General features: G+C 45.1%; 1 protein-coding gene across 1 annotated transcript in view; it reads left to right on the top strand.

Annotated features, from left to right (window-relative positions):
* Nucleotides 1–21,339, top strand: part of LOC119646131 (myb-like protein Q) — a 162,902-nt gene that overhangs the window by 109,572 nt on the left and 31,991 nt on the right. Inside the window, exon 4 of the mRNA XM_038046480.1 lies at nt 19,294–19,347. Coding sequence (XP_037902408.1) covers nt 19,294–19,347 — 54 coding nt within the window. The remainder of the gene's footprint in view (nt 1–19,293; nt 19,348–21,339) is intronic.

Below are 21,339 nucleotides of genomic sequence, written 5' to 3'. Positions count from 1 at the left end.
CCTTACTCACAGCCATTCCACACAATGTTGATCCTAATACCTAAAAAACACATCCAGACCACACCCTAAAGCATATAACACATACAATACGTCCTTTAAATTTTCATCCCTCCTCCTTATTCAGGGTTTTCATTTTAAAATTCACCCCTAACCCACTCTCATGCCAAGGTATCGTGTGTATCGCTTCATATGATTGCATTTTGCATTTTTCCCTGTTCCCTGGGCATATCCTTACACAAACAATACCCTCGCAGGCGACTGCCGTGGTAGCGAGGTTGATGTGGAATATGAAAAAAAAATCCTTGGAGGATGTAGGAAGGAGACTCCCGGACGTGAAAGGGAAAAATCCAAGGAAATCAAAAAGAGGCACCAGCCAGCGAGCAATCATATCTTTTTAACGGAAAATTATGATACATAGTCAGAATTTCCTTCTTCTCCCTCTAAATAATTCCAATATGTATACAGGAATTTTCTTTTTATCACACGACATTTTGGAAAGGAGTAAATGTTGGTGAGAGGAATCCACTTTAGTTTGATATTTGACTAGAGGAAGGAAGATCTTTTTCATTGAATTCGGTGAATTTGTTTATCTAAATCGGGAATACGAATTTTACCAACGTTCGGAACATTGGATTTAAACGGTTATTGTGAAACAATACGTTGTGTTTAGTTAGTTATTGTTCGGAAGGATACGGTGACAGGATGATTGTCTTACCTCATGTAAGGTGGGGGACTAGACTGGATAACCCCCAGAGAAGCACGGATTTACTTCCAAGTCCTACGAATACCGGCAGGCGTCAAAAAAGATGTATGTTTTCTTTCTGTATAAACTTGATTTGTGCAATATCAGCACTATCCGTATCTTAGATTTAAATTAAGGAATTGCGTTGAGTATACCACATATTTAGCTCAATTAATGTTTGTCATTTAGTAAAAAAGTAAAACATCATTTGTGTCTACAGAAATAGTTTCTGTAAGGAAATTTTTCAAGACAGGTAGATGCAAACTTCTACCCCCAATGAAAGTGAACTAACTTTTCAATAGGCAAATTCAGCTCCAGCACTGGGCTGTCGCAGCGGAACTTCGCGGTTCAAATTTCACTAGCGAAAAACGAATTTCTTTCGAGATTGAATGTCAGATTCCAATTGGCTCACCTGTAAATAAGTACCTGACTTAAATCAGAGTAATATTTACGGTCGAGCACAACGCTGACCACATTGCCTTCTTCAGAAGATTCGTCTCCCGACGCATTTCTTGAACTTGTATGGCGGAAGAAAAGCATTGCACATGTTTGACGTTCTTCAGTCACTTGCCGGTGAATTCTACATATCTTTTTGATGCTGTTGGTGTCGTGTATGTGATGGGTAAATAGACACAAAAAAACCATCTAGGCGTCATTGACACACGCACCGGTAAGCTAGCTGGCACCTAACCCGCTTATATGCAATGACATTCCGTGCCGCCTTTTTTTTTTTTTTTTTTTTTTTGAGGAGGTGGAAATCTTCAAAAGACAGTGGTCTGGACACACCAGCGTGTGGGATTTTTACCCACTAAAACCACCCCCGACTCCCCCCCTACCCCGTGGAACCACCTTTAGGTATTACATCACGGGGCGGAGTTAGCTTACTTTAGCTAGGTCTCCTTCCGTCTTCCCGCGGGGTCCGTAACCGCGCCTTCCTCACTTCTTCTGCTTTTCGCAGTTTCTCCTGGATCACTGCGATCATGAAATTGATCGCATCCCAGTCTTCCTGGCAAGCTACCATTCTCCGGACAAAATTTTCCGGTGATAGCACTTCACCTAGAGTTTCCTCTAGGTTCCTCCTTTCTTCCACGAACCTAGGACATTGGAAGAATACGTGCGCTGGGTCCTCCGGGACCCCGTCGCAGTTTGGACAATTAGGCGAGGTGTCCAATTTAAACCTGTACAGGTATTGACGGTATCCTCCATGGCCGGTGAGAAACTGGGTGAGATTATAATTGATCTCCCCATGCTTTCTCTCCAGCCACTCCCTGATGGAAGGGATCAACCTGTAAGTCCAACGACCCTTTTCTGACTGGTTCCATCGCTGTTGCCACCTGCTTATGGATCTCTCTCTTTCGGCTTTTTTCACCTGCGATAAGGGAGAGATGGACCTGGTGTTATAAATGTTCATCATTTCGGTTGCCAGGATGTCAATTGGCATCATTCCCGAGATGATGAACGCTGCATCATCTGAGACGGTCCTGAAGGCAGAACACACCCTTAAGGCTGTTCTTCTGTAAACCCTACTCAGTTTATATGCATTTCCTAAAACCTGCAGCGCGTTTCCCCAAACTGGGACTGCATACAGCATGATAGAACTCACCACCTTGGCTATGAGCAGCCTGCAAGTATGCCGCGGTCCTCCTACGTTCGGCATCATCCTTGCGAGAGCCATACTCGTGGTGGATGCTTTTTTACAAGTATGCTCTATGTGCTGCTTAAAATTGAGTTTTCCGTCTATCATCACCCCCAAGTATTTGATGGCCGGCTTGGAACTGATGATACGATCCCCGATTCTGACGCAGGCGTAATTTCTTTTGCGGCGCTTAGTGATGAGGACCGCTTCCGTCTTTTCCTCCGCGAGTGCCAGTCCAGCACTTTCCAGCCAAGCCTTAACAGCACTGATTGCTTCGCTTGAGTACAACTCAGCATCCTCGAGATGCTTTGCGACCACAACCAGTGCTATGTCATCGGCGTAACCCACCACCGTGGCCTCCTCCGGAACCGGAAGGTTAAGCACATCATTGTACATGATGTTCCACAGTAGTGGGCCCAGTACAGAGCCCTGTGGGATACCCGCGGAGACAATGTACTCCTTGGGTCCATCATCGGTATTATACCACAATGTTCGCTCGTGCAAATAGCTATCTATGATAGTGGCAAGGTAGGTGGGAACACCAATCGTCGCCAGAGACTTTCGTATAAGGTTCCAATTGGCCGAGTTAAAAGCATTCCTCACATCCAGGGTGACCACCACACAATATTTGCTGGTAGAACCCCTTCCGTGAATTGCATTTTCGGCCAAGCCAGTAACCATTTTGATGGCATCAATGGTTGATCTGGCTTTGCGGAACCCATACTGCCTATCTGAAAGGCCGCCTTGGCTCTCGACGACTGGGAGTAGTCTATTATAAATAACCCGCTCTAACATTTTCCCCATAGTGTCTAGAAGACATATGGGTCTATAGGAGGACGGTTCCCCTGGCGGTTTGCCAGCCTTAGGCAGCAACACCAGCTTCTGCCGCTTCCACGTCGCTGGAAAGATACCCTCGGACATGCACGCTTCGAACAGCTCCGCGAACATATCCGGTCTACATTTTACGGCAAGTTTGAGCGCCTTATTCGGTATGCCATCCAGACCCGGGGCTTTGCTGTCGCCTATTCGACTGCAGATCTCCAGCAGCTCGTCCCTGGTGACTGGTGGAAACGGCGTCACATTTAGGGGACGCTGGAAAGTGTTAGTACCCCGCTCTTGCTGGGGAAATAACCCCTGGATTATTTTCAACAAGAGCATAGGGCACGTGATCTGCGGTGATGATCGGCCTCTGAATCGCCCTGTCACGATTTTATAGGCGCTACCCCACGGATTTATGTCCGCTTCTAAACAGAGCTCCTTGAAACATTCCCTCTTACTCCGCTGGATGGCGAGCTTGAGGTTCTTGCGGGCTTCCCTATAGGCATACTCCTTTTGCCTTTGATCGATCCTACCTATTGCCCTCTGAGCCGTTCGTCTGGCTCTGTGGCAAATCGATCGAAGACTGGCAAGTTCACTATTCCACCAATAATTGGGTCTTCTAGTGTAGAATGAGCATCTCCTAGGCATCGACGCGTCACATGCCTTGGAGACGCTTTGTGTAACATGGAGAGCTCTATCCGTGGACGTGCCGGCTTTGCTAGGCAGGTCTAGCCACACTTCCATGAATGTTGGCTCATCCATCGCTTTTGCAGACCATCCTGGTGTTCCTCTGGATTTCGGCTTCCGGGGTGCGTGTCTCCTGCCTTGTGGCTCGGTCCTTAGTTCAAAGGTGATCGCCTGGTGGTCGCTGTACGTGAAGTCCTCGCTAACTTGCCAGGACATGCCACGTGCCAGCGCAGGGCTGACAAAAGTCAGATCTACAATTGAACCAGTTCCCCCTTTTCGATAAGTGTTTACATTGCCTTCGTTGGCCAGAACTACATCTAACTGGGCAAATGCTTCTAATAAGCACCGCCCCCTTGCGTTAGTCTCTTTGCTGCCCCACTCGATAGCCCACGCATTAAAGTCACCGGCTATCACCTTTGGACCTCGTCCCCTTGCGTCATGAACAAGATCATCTAACAATTCTTCAAACTCAGGAAGTGTGAGGCTCGGTGGAGCGTAGCAGCTGTATACGAATATACCGCTTATTTTCGCCCACACAAAGCCACTAGCCGCCTGACGCATACTATATTGTATGGCTTGACGACCGCACGCCCATATCGCCGCTCCACCAATCGCATCTGTGACCCATACACCACCGTCAAGATTTCTGTACGGTTCACTAATGATAGCAACCTCCATCGCGGATTCGTAAGTGGTCTGCGCAAGCAAATCTTGTGCGACCCTGCAATGATTAAGGTTTATTTGTATTAACCTCATTTTTTCACTGCAGTTAACGCCTTCCTAAATTCTGGGCATTTACCACTTCCGGCAATATGCCGGTTATCCCTTCCCTCCTTTTCTTCGCACAGAATGCATTTGGGATCTCTATTGCACTCCTTGGCAATATGTCCTTTTTCCCCACACCGTCGACATCGATCGGACCGATCGATGCCGGTAGTGCATGCCTTCGCGAAGTGTCCAAACATTAGGCATTTGAAGCACCTTTTTAAAGAGATCTGTTCCCTTAGTCGGCAAACAACCCATCCAATCCGAACCTTCCCCACGGCCAACAACTTCTACGCTGACTCTACTGGCAGTCGCAGTGTGGCCGTTTGAGTACCGCCATAAGCTTTTCTTAGGCTCACGATAGATGCTTCCCCAAATTCCTCCAACTTGAATTGTTCCTTCAAGGCAGTGCAGATCTCTTCTCTGGATGTTACCTCATCGAGATCCTTGCACTGGATATAGATCTCATGTTTTTGGGAACGAACCACGACATTTTGCCCCGTGCCGTGCCGCCTAGATACTCGATTTGCTCCTCTAGTATGTAGTCTTCTTGGTCTGCTGGTATACATAACTTTAACGATTGAAACTTTTTCGCCTCTGAGGCTTTTCTTGCTTGACTTCATGCTTTTTGCTGTTAAATTGCAGTGCAAGGACTCGGTAGCTTACTCACATATTCGGTAAAAGCTGACAGACTATTTTTCGCAATCTAGTCTTCCAAAAACAGAGGCAAATGGAAGAGGCATCTCCAATTTCTACATTCTCCCTTGAGGAGATGATCAAGTTCTTAAAAATTCGGTGATATCCATGCAATCTGCGGGCGCAGAAAAGTAGTTCTACCTCAATTCACCCAAAAAAATGCAAATTTTATTATATGTTTGCCATAAATTTCTATGTGTGCATAGTGCGTCCATCACACCTTCACGGCATCGTTGTTGGTTCCTACTTTAACTCTTGCCACGATTTTCTGAAAAGCTGCACTACACAGAAGCTGACCACTCTATGATAATAGATTCCATTGAATGGTATATTCCGCAGTGGGAGTTGTCGCATGTTCTCAATGTGTGACCTATCCACTGCCACTTCGGCCCCCATCAATCGTCCACAAGTATTTGACCCGTACACCGAAGAAGTTTTCCATTTGTTACCGTCTCAGGTCAAGAAACCCCGGAAAAGTGACGCAAACATGAGTTGATAGAAGTATGGAGCTTCCGAGTAAAAGTGGGGTTCACTTTCTATGTACTATTCCCATATAGTAGAGAGGAAGTTAGCACAGAATAATCTCATCTTGATGTTGGAGTTAAAATAGTTGCATTTTCAGATTTTAGTCAAACCAATGAAGATGGATTTAGCGCTCTTGATTTGACGAACAACATTAAGCTTGGTACCGCCGTCCGTAATTTTACTCTGAAGAAGCGTAAATACAGGAGAAGTCCTCAAACTCTATTAGTTTCCCACAAAATACATTCTTTTCTTTAATGGGAGACATAGTATATGCATAGTGATATCCTTGGACGAGAACCATGCGAACTGACTGTCTGTTATGATGTAAGAGAGCTGTAATGACAGTTGGTAATGGTCAAAATTACATCCGGATTGATCATTATGAATAGCGACCAACGTGGTCAGACGTTCTTTTATGATTTTCATGAAATTATAATAAAATTATCAAAAAATAGCGCACCCCGGCATCAAACTTCCTTTTTAGTCTGTCTCTCTGTCGTCTGTTTCTCGGCACTCCTTGTACTAGACTTTCTACTACCACCTACTATCCATTTTCCTCATTACTTCATCCCTATCTCACCGTGTAAACATTTTCTTACCCTTTCCTTCCCAGCGTACCATAAGGATTGGACATGTTTAAGGTTTTGTGTAAAACAAAACCTTATTAAAATCGGTTTACTGGCTGTCTGTCCATCACACACATTTTTCTCGGAGACTGTAGCAGCGATTGATGCCAAATTTGGTGGAAAGGTGGGAACTGTGAATGCTCATGCATACAATGAGTAACATCCTTTTATGTCGAATTTACGGTGAGGTCCCAATACATGCAAAGGGGGGGTACACTTTTTTTTCACCAAATATAGTCATGTGGGGTATCAAATGAAAGGTATCGGTTTGTACTTTGCCAAGCAGGTCTTAGTTTTAAAATTTCTTGGAAAGGTGAGAAGTGGGGGGGGGGGTCAAAAATGGTCATTTCTTCAATGGACTCATTCTTAGAAATTACCCAACCGACAAATCTCAGAAAAAAATCAAGAGGCTGCCAGTATATTGTGGCTAGGCTCCGAAATACCTTCCATACCGATATCCCATCAAATAAAGTTAATAATAGTATATTAATATAATTTTCAGAAATTGGCTATGGAACCCCCCTTGAGTTCACCCTAGCACCACGGGGCAGCAATGTAGGCTATAATATAGAGCTTGATCCTACCAAGTTTGGTGGAAATCGCACTAATCCTAATAAAGTTATAATAGGTCAAAGTTAATATTCTCACAATATATTCGTTTATTACCTGTCCTAATGGGACAAATTCACACGCAAATGTTTTTATAAAAGAAATACAAAAAAACTTTCATTCCTGAAGCGTCCAGTTGGTTTCCCAACTTGCTCTGTTTTATCTTCGGTCTTTGTGGTCTCGCAATGCATGGCGTTCCAAACGTGTCTCGGCTTCTCTTTCTGCTGACGACCATTTTATTCCTCTGTATTTGAAACTTTAGCGGTCCTTTTTCTTTGTCGGAAAGACTGGGCAGATGGGTTTGAGCTGTTGGTGGAATCATGGAATCATTTAACCTACGCTGAGGCTTTTCTACATCCAATAACTAATCCTCATCTACTTTTGTTTCTTCAAACGAAGAAAATTCAATTTTCGTGAATCCCCTTTTACAGACTGGAATGTTTTATTATCTATCCTATGAGAAGGAGCAACTCGTCTGATGATGTCGTCGCACGTTCAAGGAACTACTGACTTCATTTTACCTAACCTAATTGGCAAAACTTGGTCTATATTTCGCAATAGTGACCTGCCATTTCTGTTAAACTTTAGCTAATTCAAGGGGATAAATTCCATGGAAAACATGGAGAAGGTTACTTATTGATTTCATTTGTCACTTCGGACGCTGCACAGGTTATCAGCCGCGTCCCAAAGGGGTGTCTTAAGATCTGGCTGACGGCGGGGTCGTAAAAGCGGATCGATGAACGGAAGGTGTTGAAGGCTCTACTGACCACAGCGAGTGATGCGGGCGTGAAGCGCTCGAACTCCGATACGGAGCGAAATCCCGAGAAGTTCATCGTGGTGTACGCCGTGGCAAGATAGAATTTTCTATTGCACTGGCCATGCTAGCGGAAGATGCCGCAGATCCTAATGATTCGAGAACAGTATACCGCATCACGAAAAAGCTGGCATGTGGTCGCTTTCATCTTTCGATGGTCCTGTGAAGGACGTTAACGGTCGACTTCTCATCTACAATGATGAACAACTGAATAGGTGGAAAGAACATTGCACCAGGGTTCCTAAATGTATTACATCCGGTGAGGTTCCTCCACTAGTGGACGAAATGGACACGGACTGTTCCTCAATACAGAAGAAAAATCATTTCGGCCATCAATCCACTCGAGCGGAGTCAAGCCGCTAGACACGCCGGTTCCCCGTAGAGTTATTTATCGCTGCACCTGCACACCTGCTGTTTCCACTCCTCTCCCAAAAAGTAAAAAAAGAAAGGATGATCGTTAAGATACCAAAAAAGGGCACCCGCTTAGAGTGTGACAATTGGAGGGGTACCTGCTCACACTCTGCCGTCGCAAAGATAATAGCTAAAATAATCCTGGAAGGCATCAAACAACATCTCGGAAGCTTTTTCGACAGAGAACAGGCTGGTTTCCGCTCCGGATCCTCCAGCATCGACCACATCAGCACCCTACGGATCGTTTTGGAATAGTAAGCGGAATTTAGATATTCGCTGCACATGCTCTTCATTGATTTCATTCGATAGCGTGAACAGGGAGTGTATCTCCAGTGCTCTTCGTAGGAAGGGGCATTCCGAGGCAACTAATAGCTATTATCAGAGCAACATATGATGGCGCAAAATATCACATGCTGCACCGAGGTGAAATCTAAGAGGATTTTTAGGTCTAAAGTGGAGTCCGACACCGATATTATTCCCTCTTGTTATCGCTGACGTTCTTCATCTACCCCATCCGGAGGATGTGGAGGAATTCAATGGACGATGACATCTTTCCTTAAACACCTCGACTAGGCTGATGACATCTGTTTGCTTTCGCTCCGGGTCATGGGCCTTGGACCAATGGTTCTGGATTTGGAAAGAGAGGCAAGTAGAGTTGGACTCAGGACAAACACTAACAAAACCAAGGTTCTCAGTCTGACGGATCATCGCACTTTCCCTATCTGCATTAATGGGCAGAGCATCGAAGGCATCAATCAATTTGTTTATGTAGGAAGTGTGCTCGACGCATTAACAGTGCTAGACCCACCTTCGCTGCCCTGTTGAAAATCTGGAAATGCAGTTATCTCAACACTAAGGTCAAGTTGAGATTGTCCTATTCTAGTGTTCTTTCTATGTTGCTATATGTGAGTAGCACATGGAAGATGAACTCCATTGTTACTTAAAAGGTCCACGCTTTCGTTAATAACTGCCTGAATGGTATTATCGGGCAGCACTGACAATATTTAAAACGAACAACTTGACCAGCGCACAGGCTTGACTCTCGTATGCAATATAATAGGAAGACGTAAGCGTCAGCGGATGTATCACACATTAAGTAGAAGCGTCAATTGCATTGCGGGCTATGCCATGCAGCAGAATTTGCTCGCCTAACATGGCCGACGAGGAAGTCGTCCCAAGGGCACTTGAGGCAGAACAATAAAAGAGGATTGCGAGCGTCTCGGGAAGTTGTGGAAGGAGCTGAAGTGCGTTCCAGGTAACCGCGAGCGATGACATGTATTGACGCACTATACCTCACCAAGGGGTTAAAGGCAACCAGATATAACAATTTTCTTTTTGTTACTTGGATCGGATTATCATTAGGAAGTGTCGATTATTCGGCTGAGTAACTTTAGCTCAATTGGTTGTATAATAATTAAGTAAATGACTCCGACCATGTTGGCTGTTCGTAATTTCTTTGGATTGCTCGGTGTTGCGACTCGTGGATTTGCATGGGCATATTACGTCTTTCTTTTCTTAGTATGGGTGGTTTTCTTCTACCGATAAGTTTGTTAGGTACTTCCAGAATCGCACTGAATCAAATGCTCCAGGGCAAATGTCCAAGCTGAATTTGCACACTCCATCTTTCTGTGCGTGAAAGACCCCTGTACATCCCCCTTTGGAATTATTCCAAAGAAGGGATGCCTCGGCTTTTAAGGCTCGCCGACCATACTCAGCAGAAATTCAACGCTTCAAAAAAAGGCACTTCTCATGCTATTCTACACCCTTCTCTGGCTGTTGAAACTATGCTTCTGCATGTTCACAATCCTTTATGTGCTTTCGGAAGTAGTGAAAATTCAATCATAATCTGAATTACACTGTCCACAGACCGGCTAGTGCATATCATGCCCTCTTGAAATGTGAAATTTTCTGGACAAGAGAAAAGATGCCTATGGAATCATGTTTCAAGTCAGAACCCTTGCACGTTTAACGCTGTCCAGCCACAAAGCGTTGGACGGACATAAGGGGTACTACCGGTCTATATATGCAATGAACTGGGGAAATTTGAGGACAGCTTAGTAGGTGTAATTCCCGGAACCAATGTCGCATAAAGATCGCTGGATCTAATCCCGGAAACTTTCAAAAATTCTACGAATTTCAAGCCCTAACCTCAAAAATGAGACGATTACTTTGTGGGCCTTCCGAAGATTGTTGATCAATTCATTCAATCTAAGTGTAACTACGCGCCATTTCCAGCCATTAAATTATTTGAAATAATTAAAACCTGCTTTTTTATAGTGTTATTTATTGGTTTTACAAATACCGATATTTCGGGAACCACTTGTTCCCTTCACCAGTACTAACAAGGTCTGACACCAACATGTACGAACAGATCAGGGAAAACTGATCTGTAGAATGCGAAAAACATCTTTCAATCATCCGTTCCTTTATCTTCCAGAAATCCTGGCGTGGCTTGGTAACGCTCTCCTTGAAGATCGTTCTGAAAATTAGATTTCCTGGGAAAGTCAAGCTTCAATGGACCTTCGGGAAAGTTTCTCCCTTGCACCGGCTTTGCCTAAATGACATTCAACTGTTTAATGCCATATCGTTAACGCAGTTTACATGACCATACCATTAAAGACGCCGTTTCGCAATTTTTACACTTGAGATGCATCTCCATATCTATCGCGGAAGCCCTCATTTCGAATGTGATTATTGCGTATTACGGCACTGATCCAATGAGAGTAGAAAGACTGTACCCAACTGATTCCTTTAAGAAACCTAACAAATGGCATACTTTACAGCAATCTTGCTAGAAATGTAGTGAAATTATTTGGAAGGTATCGGTCACATCCCGACCCCGCTGTATTGAAATGAAGACCAGCACTCAGATCAGTTCGTTTAAACCATCAACCCCCACAGAAGTAATGACCATATTTTTGAGAGGGAAGGTGGAGAAATCTTGTAATAGCTCACCACTTCCACTCCTAATGCCTCCTACCAAACAAGCAAAACTACTCAAACAACAGGTCACGTTGCGCGGTGTTTTTTGAGACCGCTTTCGTTAAAAATTATTCTGAAAATCGAACACCCTAGGAGAGTCAAGCTTCGATGGATTTTTGTCTATTCCTTTAAATATAGAAAAATAAATGGGGTCTCCGGTCGAGGATGGTTCTCTGGATATACGCAACTGCTGTGCGTCCAATCCTAACTATTGTATGGTGAGAAGCTTTCAGTAAAAAATACAATAGAATAAAGCTCAATAGAATTCAAAGAACCGCGTGTGCGTGTGCTACTGGGATTGTGCAATCCTCCTAGACCTCCACATCAAATACGTGTAGTGCGAGCAGGCTACGTGAATCCAGATTCTGGACAGCGAAGTAACATCCTAGATAAAGCACTTCAGAAAATCTGAGCATTCCCTACGGACTATGCCACTATGATCCGAACTCCAAGCGTAACATCGCTATTCTGATCGACAGCCAAGCGACCATTAAGGCCTTAAGGCCTTGCACTCAGTGACGACATCCTCCAGGCTGGTGAGGTAGTACAGAAATGCGTTGAACAGTCCGGGTGTCACGTCAAGGTCACCCTCCTCTGGATTCCCAGGCATAGAAACATAGCGGGGCATGAGCGAGCTTACGGATTGGCCAGGCGGGGCTCTGCTCTTGGCAGTCCTTTGGCGGGTACAGTCTGTATCTCGCTGGCGATTGTCAAGGGTGGAATCTACTCACACAACTTAGCAGCCGTGGGCCTTAGATAGCGATGTGCCACGTCAAGAGAGATTTGACTCCTTATAACATAGCCCGATCACGAGAGCTCCTGTGCCAGACGGGTGCAAATGCTTTCAAGATTACGTTGATCTGCACGGGGTACTGGCTCATAGGGGACCATGTCGCCAGACTCGGCACACCCTATAATTCGTATTGCCGAAGCTGCGGAGAAGAGGGGAAGACTCTCAGGCACTTCCTCTGCGATTGCCCAGTTCTAGCTAAAGTTCGGCTACGGATGGCTACGGCTACGACAAACCATTCTTTGGGGACCTCAGAGAGATTTATAGGTGCAGGGTGGGAGAGCTGCTTTCCTTCGTGAATGCCACGGGCTGGCTCTGGAGATCTGAGCCGGTTGGACTCTGCCTCCCTGCTCTTGTAACTGCAGCCACGGTCTTAGGAGTTTATGGCATCAAAAGGGCTCACCTCAGAGCTAATAGGGCTCCTTGGAGCGTCCGCTAATACCTACCTACCCAAAAAAGGATATTCTTCCTTTATTCGGTGATACTCTTCGTAATAAGAAGCAGCCTTTTCGAATCATACTAACCGTTGAGTGTCATATCGACAGTAACTTATAATATTATGTCTTCCTCTGGATCGTTTTTCAGTCCTTTTCGTAATTTTCTGAGGGATTTTTATTCTTCCATTTAATTCACCTTCTCCTTACGAGTCTTCTCCGCAATAGTAGAAACAAATGCTGCGTTTGCCCTACGATAGAACGGTAGAACATGTTGTTTTTGGCACTGTACTGCATGGCTTATAGATGTTTACCATCAAGAGGAGTAGCTGGCCTGTGCATCCTGCTGTGAACTCATTACCTGCAAAACATTAACTTCATCTCATTAAAAACTGACCTTATATGGATACCCTCTACTCCAGAACGAGGTAAACCAGAAACATGCAAGAAACATGCACTTCTAAAACTTTAACAAGGATAATCCTAGAGGTACCGCAAGTACGTTTAAGCCTTTCTCGTTTCACCTGGAAGGTGAATGCCTAATTTCTGATGATTGGTGAAAATCTATGAAATCTAGCAGACGTGCGAAAGGGGGGTAATCATTTTTTACTTCTTAAAAGAAATGAAGACTCTTCACATTGATGGGAAATATCCTTTGCAAGTAGTGCTTGCTTAGCGGACTAATTTTTTGCAATTATAGTAGCAATTAAGACACTTCAAACCAAGTCATATTCTATTTCGAAACCCTAGTTTTTTCAATCCAACTTTCTCCTTGGCCTTTTTTTCCTGATATTCTTACCACCTGCTATGAACTCCGTCATCTATCAAACCCAAACAAAAATCCGTAATCCTGAAAACACGAGATCGTGTTACAATTTACCTTAACCATGGCCACCATACACCCATCCTAAAACCGTATTCAAATTTCCTGCCCAGAGATCAGTCCTTATTTTCATCTACCTGGCAATCATAAGATCTCGTCTCACCTTCGATTGAGTGTCCTTTTTTTGCATTTGTACATTTTTTCCCTGGATTTCTCGTACATGATGGCATCCAGGAAACCTACTAATATGATCGCCGCAACATCGTCTTCCAGCCAGTCAAATTCAAATTCTAAAGATACAACTTGTCATTAGTAGGCATTTTCTCCAGTGATTTGTGGATTTTGTGTCGTCCTTTCTTGCATCTTAAGGAAAATAATTTTTTTGTCATGCATGGTTTGGAACTAGCAACCGTAGGAAATTGCTGTTAAAAAAGAGGACCGTAGCAAAGTTGGAAAATGTTCTTATTATCTACCTTTTTAAGGATAGAATAGATAAATTATATGAATACGGAAATCTCACAATTAATCTGTACCTATAGAAAGGACAAAGAGAATTGTAGGACATAAATTTTGGCTTCAGGATGGTTTTGAATCTGCTGTAAAATTATGGTTGCATATCCAAGAAGTGTCTTTGGATTTTTCGTTGTAATTTGGGTATCTTGCAGATTTGAACCGGTAGAAATTGGATAATCGATGAACTTTGATTTGCCGGTAAATAGTTGAAAGCATCTTTGACAAACTCGTCAAGGATTTCCACTGATTTGAGATAGGTTAGTTAGTTAGTTTAGTTTACTGGGGGAAGTCGCAGCTCCGAGCACTCAGGTCATTGTTAGGCCCATTGTACTATCCCCGTGTGCCGCAGTCAGCGTAGTACTCATTGCTGCAGTAACACTTAGGCAACCAAGTCTCTGAATCTGCGTTAGCAGCTTCCTGCTGTTAGCAAAGTTCAGTCTTGGCCACCAGACGATGCATGCATACATCAAAATGGGTCTCTTGTTTTGCTGCCTAGGAGCAACCAGATGGAAGTGCTGAGGTTGTTCTCCACACCAAGTTATTCCAGAACCCCAGCACCATTTCGCTCTTCTTCTGGAAGCCAGAGGAAACACTTTTTAGATCGATGGAAGCTCAGAGACTCTTTTCAAAGTTAGTCGCACACCCTCCCACAAATCGTTGAAGGAGGAACAGCACTGCCTGAGCCACTCGTTCGTCTCTTCGTCGGCAAAGTTCAGCCGTAATATTTTACGGTATACACCTACCGACTCAAAGCAAAGCTTAATGCCTTGCGCGGGTGCAATCCTTACAGCTAGAAGGAGTTTTCTCCTAAGCTGTTCGCACTGCTCAGTATCATAGCCGGATGGATTAGAGTCATCATACAGGACCCATCTATCGGTTTCGATAGCCTTGGCTGCGAATGAAGGCCTCGCCGTTGCTGGCCGAGCCCTCTTTGCTGCCTTTTGTGTCGAAGAGTTAAGATCGTCCGAGGACCGCTGCCGCTTCGGTTTCCCCTTAGGCACAAGTGCCCCGAACACTCGCGCAAACCATCCGCGAGAAAAACATCGATGTGGCCATACTAAGTGAACCATACCGAAACCGCGGTGGTAGCGTTTGGGTCAAAGACCAAACGGACCAAGCAGCGCTGTGGACTTGTGGAGAACAAGCCTTCCAGGAAATAATGGAGCACCCGGAGGAGGACTTCATCAGAGCGAAGGTGAAGAGCATCCACATCTACAGCTGCTATGCTCCACCCAGCGCTACACTCGTCGAGTATGAGCGGATGCTTGCTGCTCTTGTTCTGGATGCAAGAGGACGTTGGCCGATCATAATAGGAGGCGATTTCAATGCGTGGGCTCTTGAATGGGGCAGCCGGATAACTAATGTCAGGGGACGTGTTCTCCTCGAAGCATTCGCGGAGCTGGACGTGGTACTGGCGAATGTTGGGTCTTCGTACACTTTCCGGGGAAGGGGCCTGGGGTCTATAGTGGACCTGACATACGTGAGTGCTACTTTAGCCAGTAGAATCGTTTGGCATGTCAGTGAGGACTATACTCACAGCGACCACCAGGTAATCTGCATAGAGATCAAGGGCGGATCGAGCTCGAAAAAGAGTTTTCGCAGAATGCCGGGTGGTATGCTTGGCTGGACAGTGAAAGCTTTCGAGGGGGACACGTTTTCCGCGGTGCTCAAATCCGACATATCCCTGAATGGTACGGCTGGAGAGAAAGCCACCCAGATCACTCGATGGGTGACGGAAGCATGCGATGCTACTATGCCCAGAAGGCGATTGCTTCCCAGTAGGCAACCCAACTACTGGTGGAACAACGAAATCGCAAGTTTGCGAGCCGCATGTTTTCGGGCAAGGAGGCTTTGCCAGAGGCTCAGGGGAAAACCCGGTGGCGACGGTCGAGAAGAGGCACACAAGCAATTGCGTGGCCGCCTAAAGGAAGCCATTCGGAGGAGCAAAAAGAACTGCTTCAAACAGCTGTGCGACCATGCCGACATAAACCCTTGGGGCGAGGCTTACGGAGTGGTGATGAAAAGGCTGCGGAAATCACCCCAGGTGGCCTGTCCGCGCCTCCTAAAATAGATTGTTACCACTCTGTTCCCTCACCACGAAAATAGGGGAAGGCAAATTTTTGTCCAGCTAAATGACGGCATAATACCGCCTGTAACTGTGGAGGAGCTGCGGGAAATATGTGGTAGGTTCGGTGACAACAAGACTCCAGGTTTGGATGGCATCCCCAACCGAGCTTTGAAACTGGCAGTGAAGACTAGGCCCGACCTTTTCGCCAACACCTTCGAGGCGTGCCTAAAAGAAGGAATATTCCCTGCCCAGTGGAAAAAGCAAAAGTTGGTGTTGCTTCCGAAGCCTGGCAAGCCACCTGGAAACCCAGCGTCGTATCGTCCTATCTGCCTGTTGGATACAATGGGGAAGATGATGGAGAGAGTCATCTACAACAGACTCCTGCCCATCGTCGAAGCCAGCAATGGTTTGTCGGAACGCCAGTTTGGTTTCCGACGCGCCCACTCTACGGTGGACGCAATCGGCATAGTGGTAAACCTGGCAAAAGGTGCACTGATTTCTGGCGGCTGCTGTGCCGCGGTGGCGTTGGATGTGAAAAACGCATTCAACTCGGCCAACTGGAATAGAATTAAAGGGGCGTTGGCTGACATAGGTGTCCCCGGATACTTAGCGAATTTGGTGGAAAACTACCTCTCAGAGAGGACTCTCTGGTACGGGACGGATGAGGACCCCAAAGAGTACATTATCACAGCCGGAGTACCACAGGGATCGGTACTTGGTCCCCTGTTGTGGAATATCATGTATAATGGGGTGCTTGCTCTTCCCGTCCCAGAGGGGACTACGATTGTCGGCTTTGCTGATGACCTAGCTGTGGTTGTTGCAGCAAAACACCCAGAAGATGTGGAAGTTTACGCAACAAAAAAAGTGAGAGTGGTAAAGTCCTGGCTAGAAAAGGCCGGGCTGACCTTGGCGGACGCGAAAACGGAAGCGGTCTTAATAACGAAACGCAGGAAAAATAATACTGTAAAAGTGGAGGTCGGTGGACATACGGTCGTATCAAAGCCGGCTATCAAATACCTGGGAGTAATAATTGACACCAGATTGAGTTTTAGGGAACACCTAGACTATGCATGCCAAAAGGCAGCCAGTGCTACCACGGCACTTGCAAAAATGTTGCCAAATATTGGTGGGCCGAAACATTGCCGGAGGCTGGTGCTAGCCGGAGTGGTGCGCTCCATCCTGCTCTACTCGTCGCCTGTGTGGGCAGAGGCGCTTGCAAACTCTCAGAGACGGAAGCAGGTGAACTCGGTTTACCGGCGGATGGCTTTGAGGGTTTGCAGTGCTTTTAGAACCACATCAGATGAGGCAGTATTGGTGGTTGCAGGCATGATCCCGGTTGACATTCTGGCCAAAGAAATGAAGAAATGAGTGTCCTGTACAATGCAAGACATATGGAGGAGCATGCACAGCGTAGAAATGCGGCAAGGTCAGAGTCGCTTGATCTCTGGCAACGCAGATGGGACGAGTCTGCGAAAGGTCGGTGAACGCACAGGCTCATTCCCAACATTAGGGTGTGGCTTGAGCGAAAACATGGGGAGACCAACTACCACATTACCCAGTTCCTCACGGGACACGGTGGTTGCTACAGGCAGTATCTGCACCGCTTTGGGTTGGATGATTTTCCGAACTGTCCCAGATGCGATGGCATACCGGAGGATCCAGAGCATGTGATGTTTCACTGCTCACGATTTGCGACGGAAAGAAGGAGCTTAAACCAGGTGCTGGGCAGGAGCGGGACCCCGGAGAGCTTGGTTACTGAGATGCTGGAGTCCGAGGAGAAGTGGCTTGCGGTTGGCTCCGCAATCATCCAAATGCAGGAGGAGTTGCTGAAGGAACAAAGAAGGAGGAAAGCTGCAAATAGGAGAAGGATGAGTGCCTAAGAGCAAACCTACACCGCGAAGTAATACCTCAATGGTGGTCCCGCGGGGCTGGGGCTGGAGAGACCGGGGGTGGTTTTTAATGGGTGTGAATCCCACACGCGCCCGCTGTAGTTCCGCCGTTCGGGCGGCGGAGCTGCGGCGGACGTGTCTTTCTAAGATTTTCCACCTCCGTGTACGCACAAAAAAAAAATCGAGGAAAGTAGGTCAATTTTGGCAGAGCCCCTTTTTGCCGAGACAAGGCTAGTTGAAATTGGGGGTCGCCTGGTACCCAGAGTTCACCGTTTACGGCCACATCTTGACCATTCAACCCTCGGCACGGTAGTCACATCTTGGCTTGGGGTTTTGATTACCACTTAGCTTTATATGTCATCTCCCGTTTCCTAGAGAATCTTCCTTACTGAGCTCTCTCACCACGACTAGGTAGGTAATCGTGGAGGGAGAAGAGATAGGTTAGTCAATTTTAAATTACTTCAAAGTGTATTCCTTTATAAATTCACTAAGTAAAATCATCTGAATCGAAAATTCTCCCAGGAATTCCTCATCCTTCTTATTTATCAGGTAAATCAGATAATAATCTCTACATTAGGAGTTCATGAATGGAAATTGTCCTTCCTATTTCTCAAGTGTTATCCCCCAAAAAGTCTAACTTCAAAGCACCTTACAAACTTCAGTCCTAAGGAAAAAAAACTCGAAAATAATAGAATTCAACTGGATCATCCCCAGAGTCCTATAAATTTCACTCCTACCCTCCGTAAGGATACGAAAAAAACGTATCTACATAAAATTCCATTGAATAGTAAAATAATGCGGCTATCAATAAAGTCGTGCTTCCACACAAAGCTACTAAGTAAAAATATAAAAAGGACATGTATCAAAGGTCTAGACGTTCGGCATATCCTTAATGTAGCGAACGGACTATCGGGCCAGTAAACACTGAGAACACGAGCAACAGCATTAGCATCGAGTGCATAAAAGCATTCCGAATGATATTTATGGATGCTTGCTCCTTACATCTCCCAAGGGAACAGGCCGAGGACATTGGTCCAGTCAGAGATAGTATCGAATTTTGCATGTCCCGACTGACCAACGTATCCGTAATGCTACATAAATTATCAAAGTCTGAATGTTGCAAATGCAACTCAACCTTGGGGAGTCTTTGCAAATTTAGAGGACATTCTGAAGAGGGCTGATAACTCAAGATGTATCTTTTATCATAGAACCCTTTGCAGTTACTGTGTTTCTGTTGGAAAATCAAATTTGGGGGTTCAAAGTAAGAAGAAAATTGATCTCACTCCCTAGCACAATATTTCTCACTTCCTAGCACAATATTTCTCACTCCCAAACTAACGGACGTGTGCTTATGCATCCTTTTCGTCCTATCATCCTACCTAAATTAATATTCATGAGGTGGATAACGCATTCATTTATTCTAATTCGTAATAATTTTTCTTTTTTCTTTCCTTTTCGTTTCAGATCTTGGCCGCCTATCGAAATCACCACCATCATCGCCACTCCTCCGCTCGTCAGGTAAGTCTTCAATTCCCAAAATGGTATTTAGCTCTATTATCCTTTTTTGGCCATCTTCATCCTTTTCACCATAACAATGACTTTTGAATAGTGAACATATTGTGAGGAAAATTTGCTTAAAAAATAACACGGTTAGACCAAACTGACGATAAACCATTGTTCCAAAATGTCCTTAATCTCTTTGAGTCCTTTTGTCAAAGCACACGTCAGCTATTAAACCGTTTAAGAATTTAAAATCCAAAAGCACGAATAACATTGAACAGGATCCCGAAAAAAAAGAGACACAGAGACAGGGACTAGTTTGTCAGGATAAAGGTTTTTGGCGTGAATCAATGTAACCGCCTATAATATGACAGACAGACCCTATCTTTTAGAGATAATGCTCTTAGGATAGTAGAGACATCCTTCCACGGTGAAGGGGTTGCAAATATAAAGGGTTATGCAACTTGAATTCATATGTGGTCGGATTCAGAGGAAGATTATGTTAAAGATGAGTTCAAGGGTTTCATTTTGGACACGAGACAGACGCACGCTGTCCTCTCGAATGTGCCTAATTTAAGGAATGGTGAGTGTGGCTCCCTATGTTTGTTGGGATTAATTTGAAGCAAATTTAGCGAAAAATGAGCCCAATATCGATTCATTGCATTTATTGCAGTGAAATTTTAGTGGAATGAATCAGGGACGTCTTCTATGTGGTATTGTATAGTTAAGAAGATCAGCTCGCCGACCTCGTTGACAATCTTATCCTTTTTATGTAGCTAAGTTAGGTTCGAAGGACGCAATTCATTGCGCAATGGTGATTAATTCTTATAGTGTAAAAAATAATTGACAATGCTCTCCTGATTTAGTTGTGGTATAACACTGGATAGTCCTTACTGGTTCATCCAGGGGATTTTTAGCTTAGCCAGAGGATTTTTTTTAGTCTTCCTATGTCTCTATCTATACCTTCTTCCTTCATTCAGCGAATTTTTTGCACTACATGAATCTTAGAAGCCCGGGTAGGATTTGATAAATAAAACCTCGAATTTGTACAAATGTAGGAGTACGAGTTAATCAGAATGACCCCGGGTTGACCACGGTTAATCACAAAGGCAGAGCTCCCCCAAAACCTACAAAAATTGGCAAAAATTAATCGTACATACCCACCAGCAACTAAGTGCAGCTTTTTCGATATGTCCAGCCGACGTATGCGCCTCTGTGCTAGCAAGGATCGCTAATGTGCAAGGTATCTTTCCAGACACTGCAGTCCTTCTCGCGCCATGTGCAAAGTTTTCGCGTGTCCTTTATTCGGTGTGGTAGAACCGCTTTAGAACCTAAAATACAGAAAGGTGAATATCGCACAAAATTACCCAAAGAACCGGAGCTAAAAATTGGACATTAAAAAATATGCTGCCTGGACCGTGCGCTGCTACATGCGTGTAGCAGGGAAACGCATGACCCTTGTGAGACGGACCAAAGTGTCCAAAGGACCCCTCTCCCACATCCACGACTACCTCTTTGCTTGATAACTTCAAAACTCCCTTTTCTTTATGAAGATGAATGGGCGCGTGAGATGAAACTTTGGCGAAACAGAATGGCTGTTGTTTAGGATCTGCGGGATCCTAAGTCCCCATCCACTTGATGGTGGACCGGACTAAATGAGGAGCAACTTACTCCCTCGTTTTTTAGTCCATGGATCCCTAGTATTGGAGCGTAGCACCCCAAGCATTAAGAATTGAAAAAATCAAAAATTTTGACTGACGGTTTCGTCCAGGGCAGAGGCAACTCATCAGACGCTGCCTCACCACCACTCAGAATGGTATCCTTAAAGTTTTATCCTCACACTGTCCTCCGATTCTAAACAAGGACAATTGAATTGATGATATTTGATATAGGAATCTTACACTCTACGTCGGGAACCAACTGGCCTGATGTTTTTTTACGAGGATCAGTTCTCCATCACCAACATTTGGAAGGGCGAGAAGGTAAAAAATATCTCATTTGACAAGATTC

The sequence above is a fragment of the Hermetia illucens genome, chromosome 1 (genome assembly GCF_905115235.1).
Source record: "Hermetia illucens chromosome 1, iHerIll2.2.curated.20191125, whole genome shotgun sequence".
NCBI lineage: Eukaryota > Metazoa > Arthropoda > Insecta > Diptera > Stratiomyidae > Hermetia > Hermetia illucens.
Note: the sequence above shows the minus strand (reverse complement) of the source record. Positions and strands in the feature narration are given on the sequence as shown.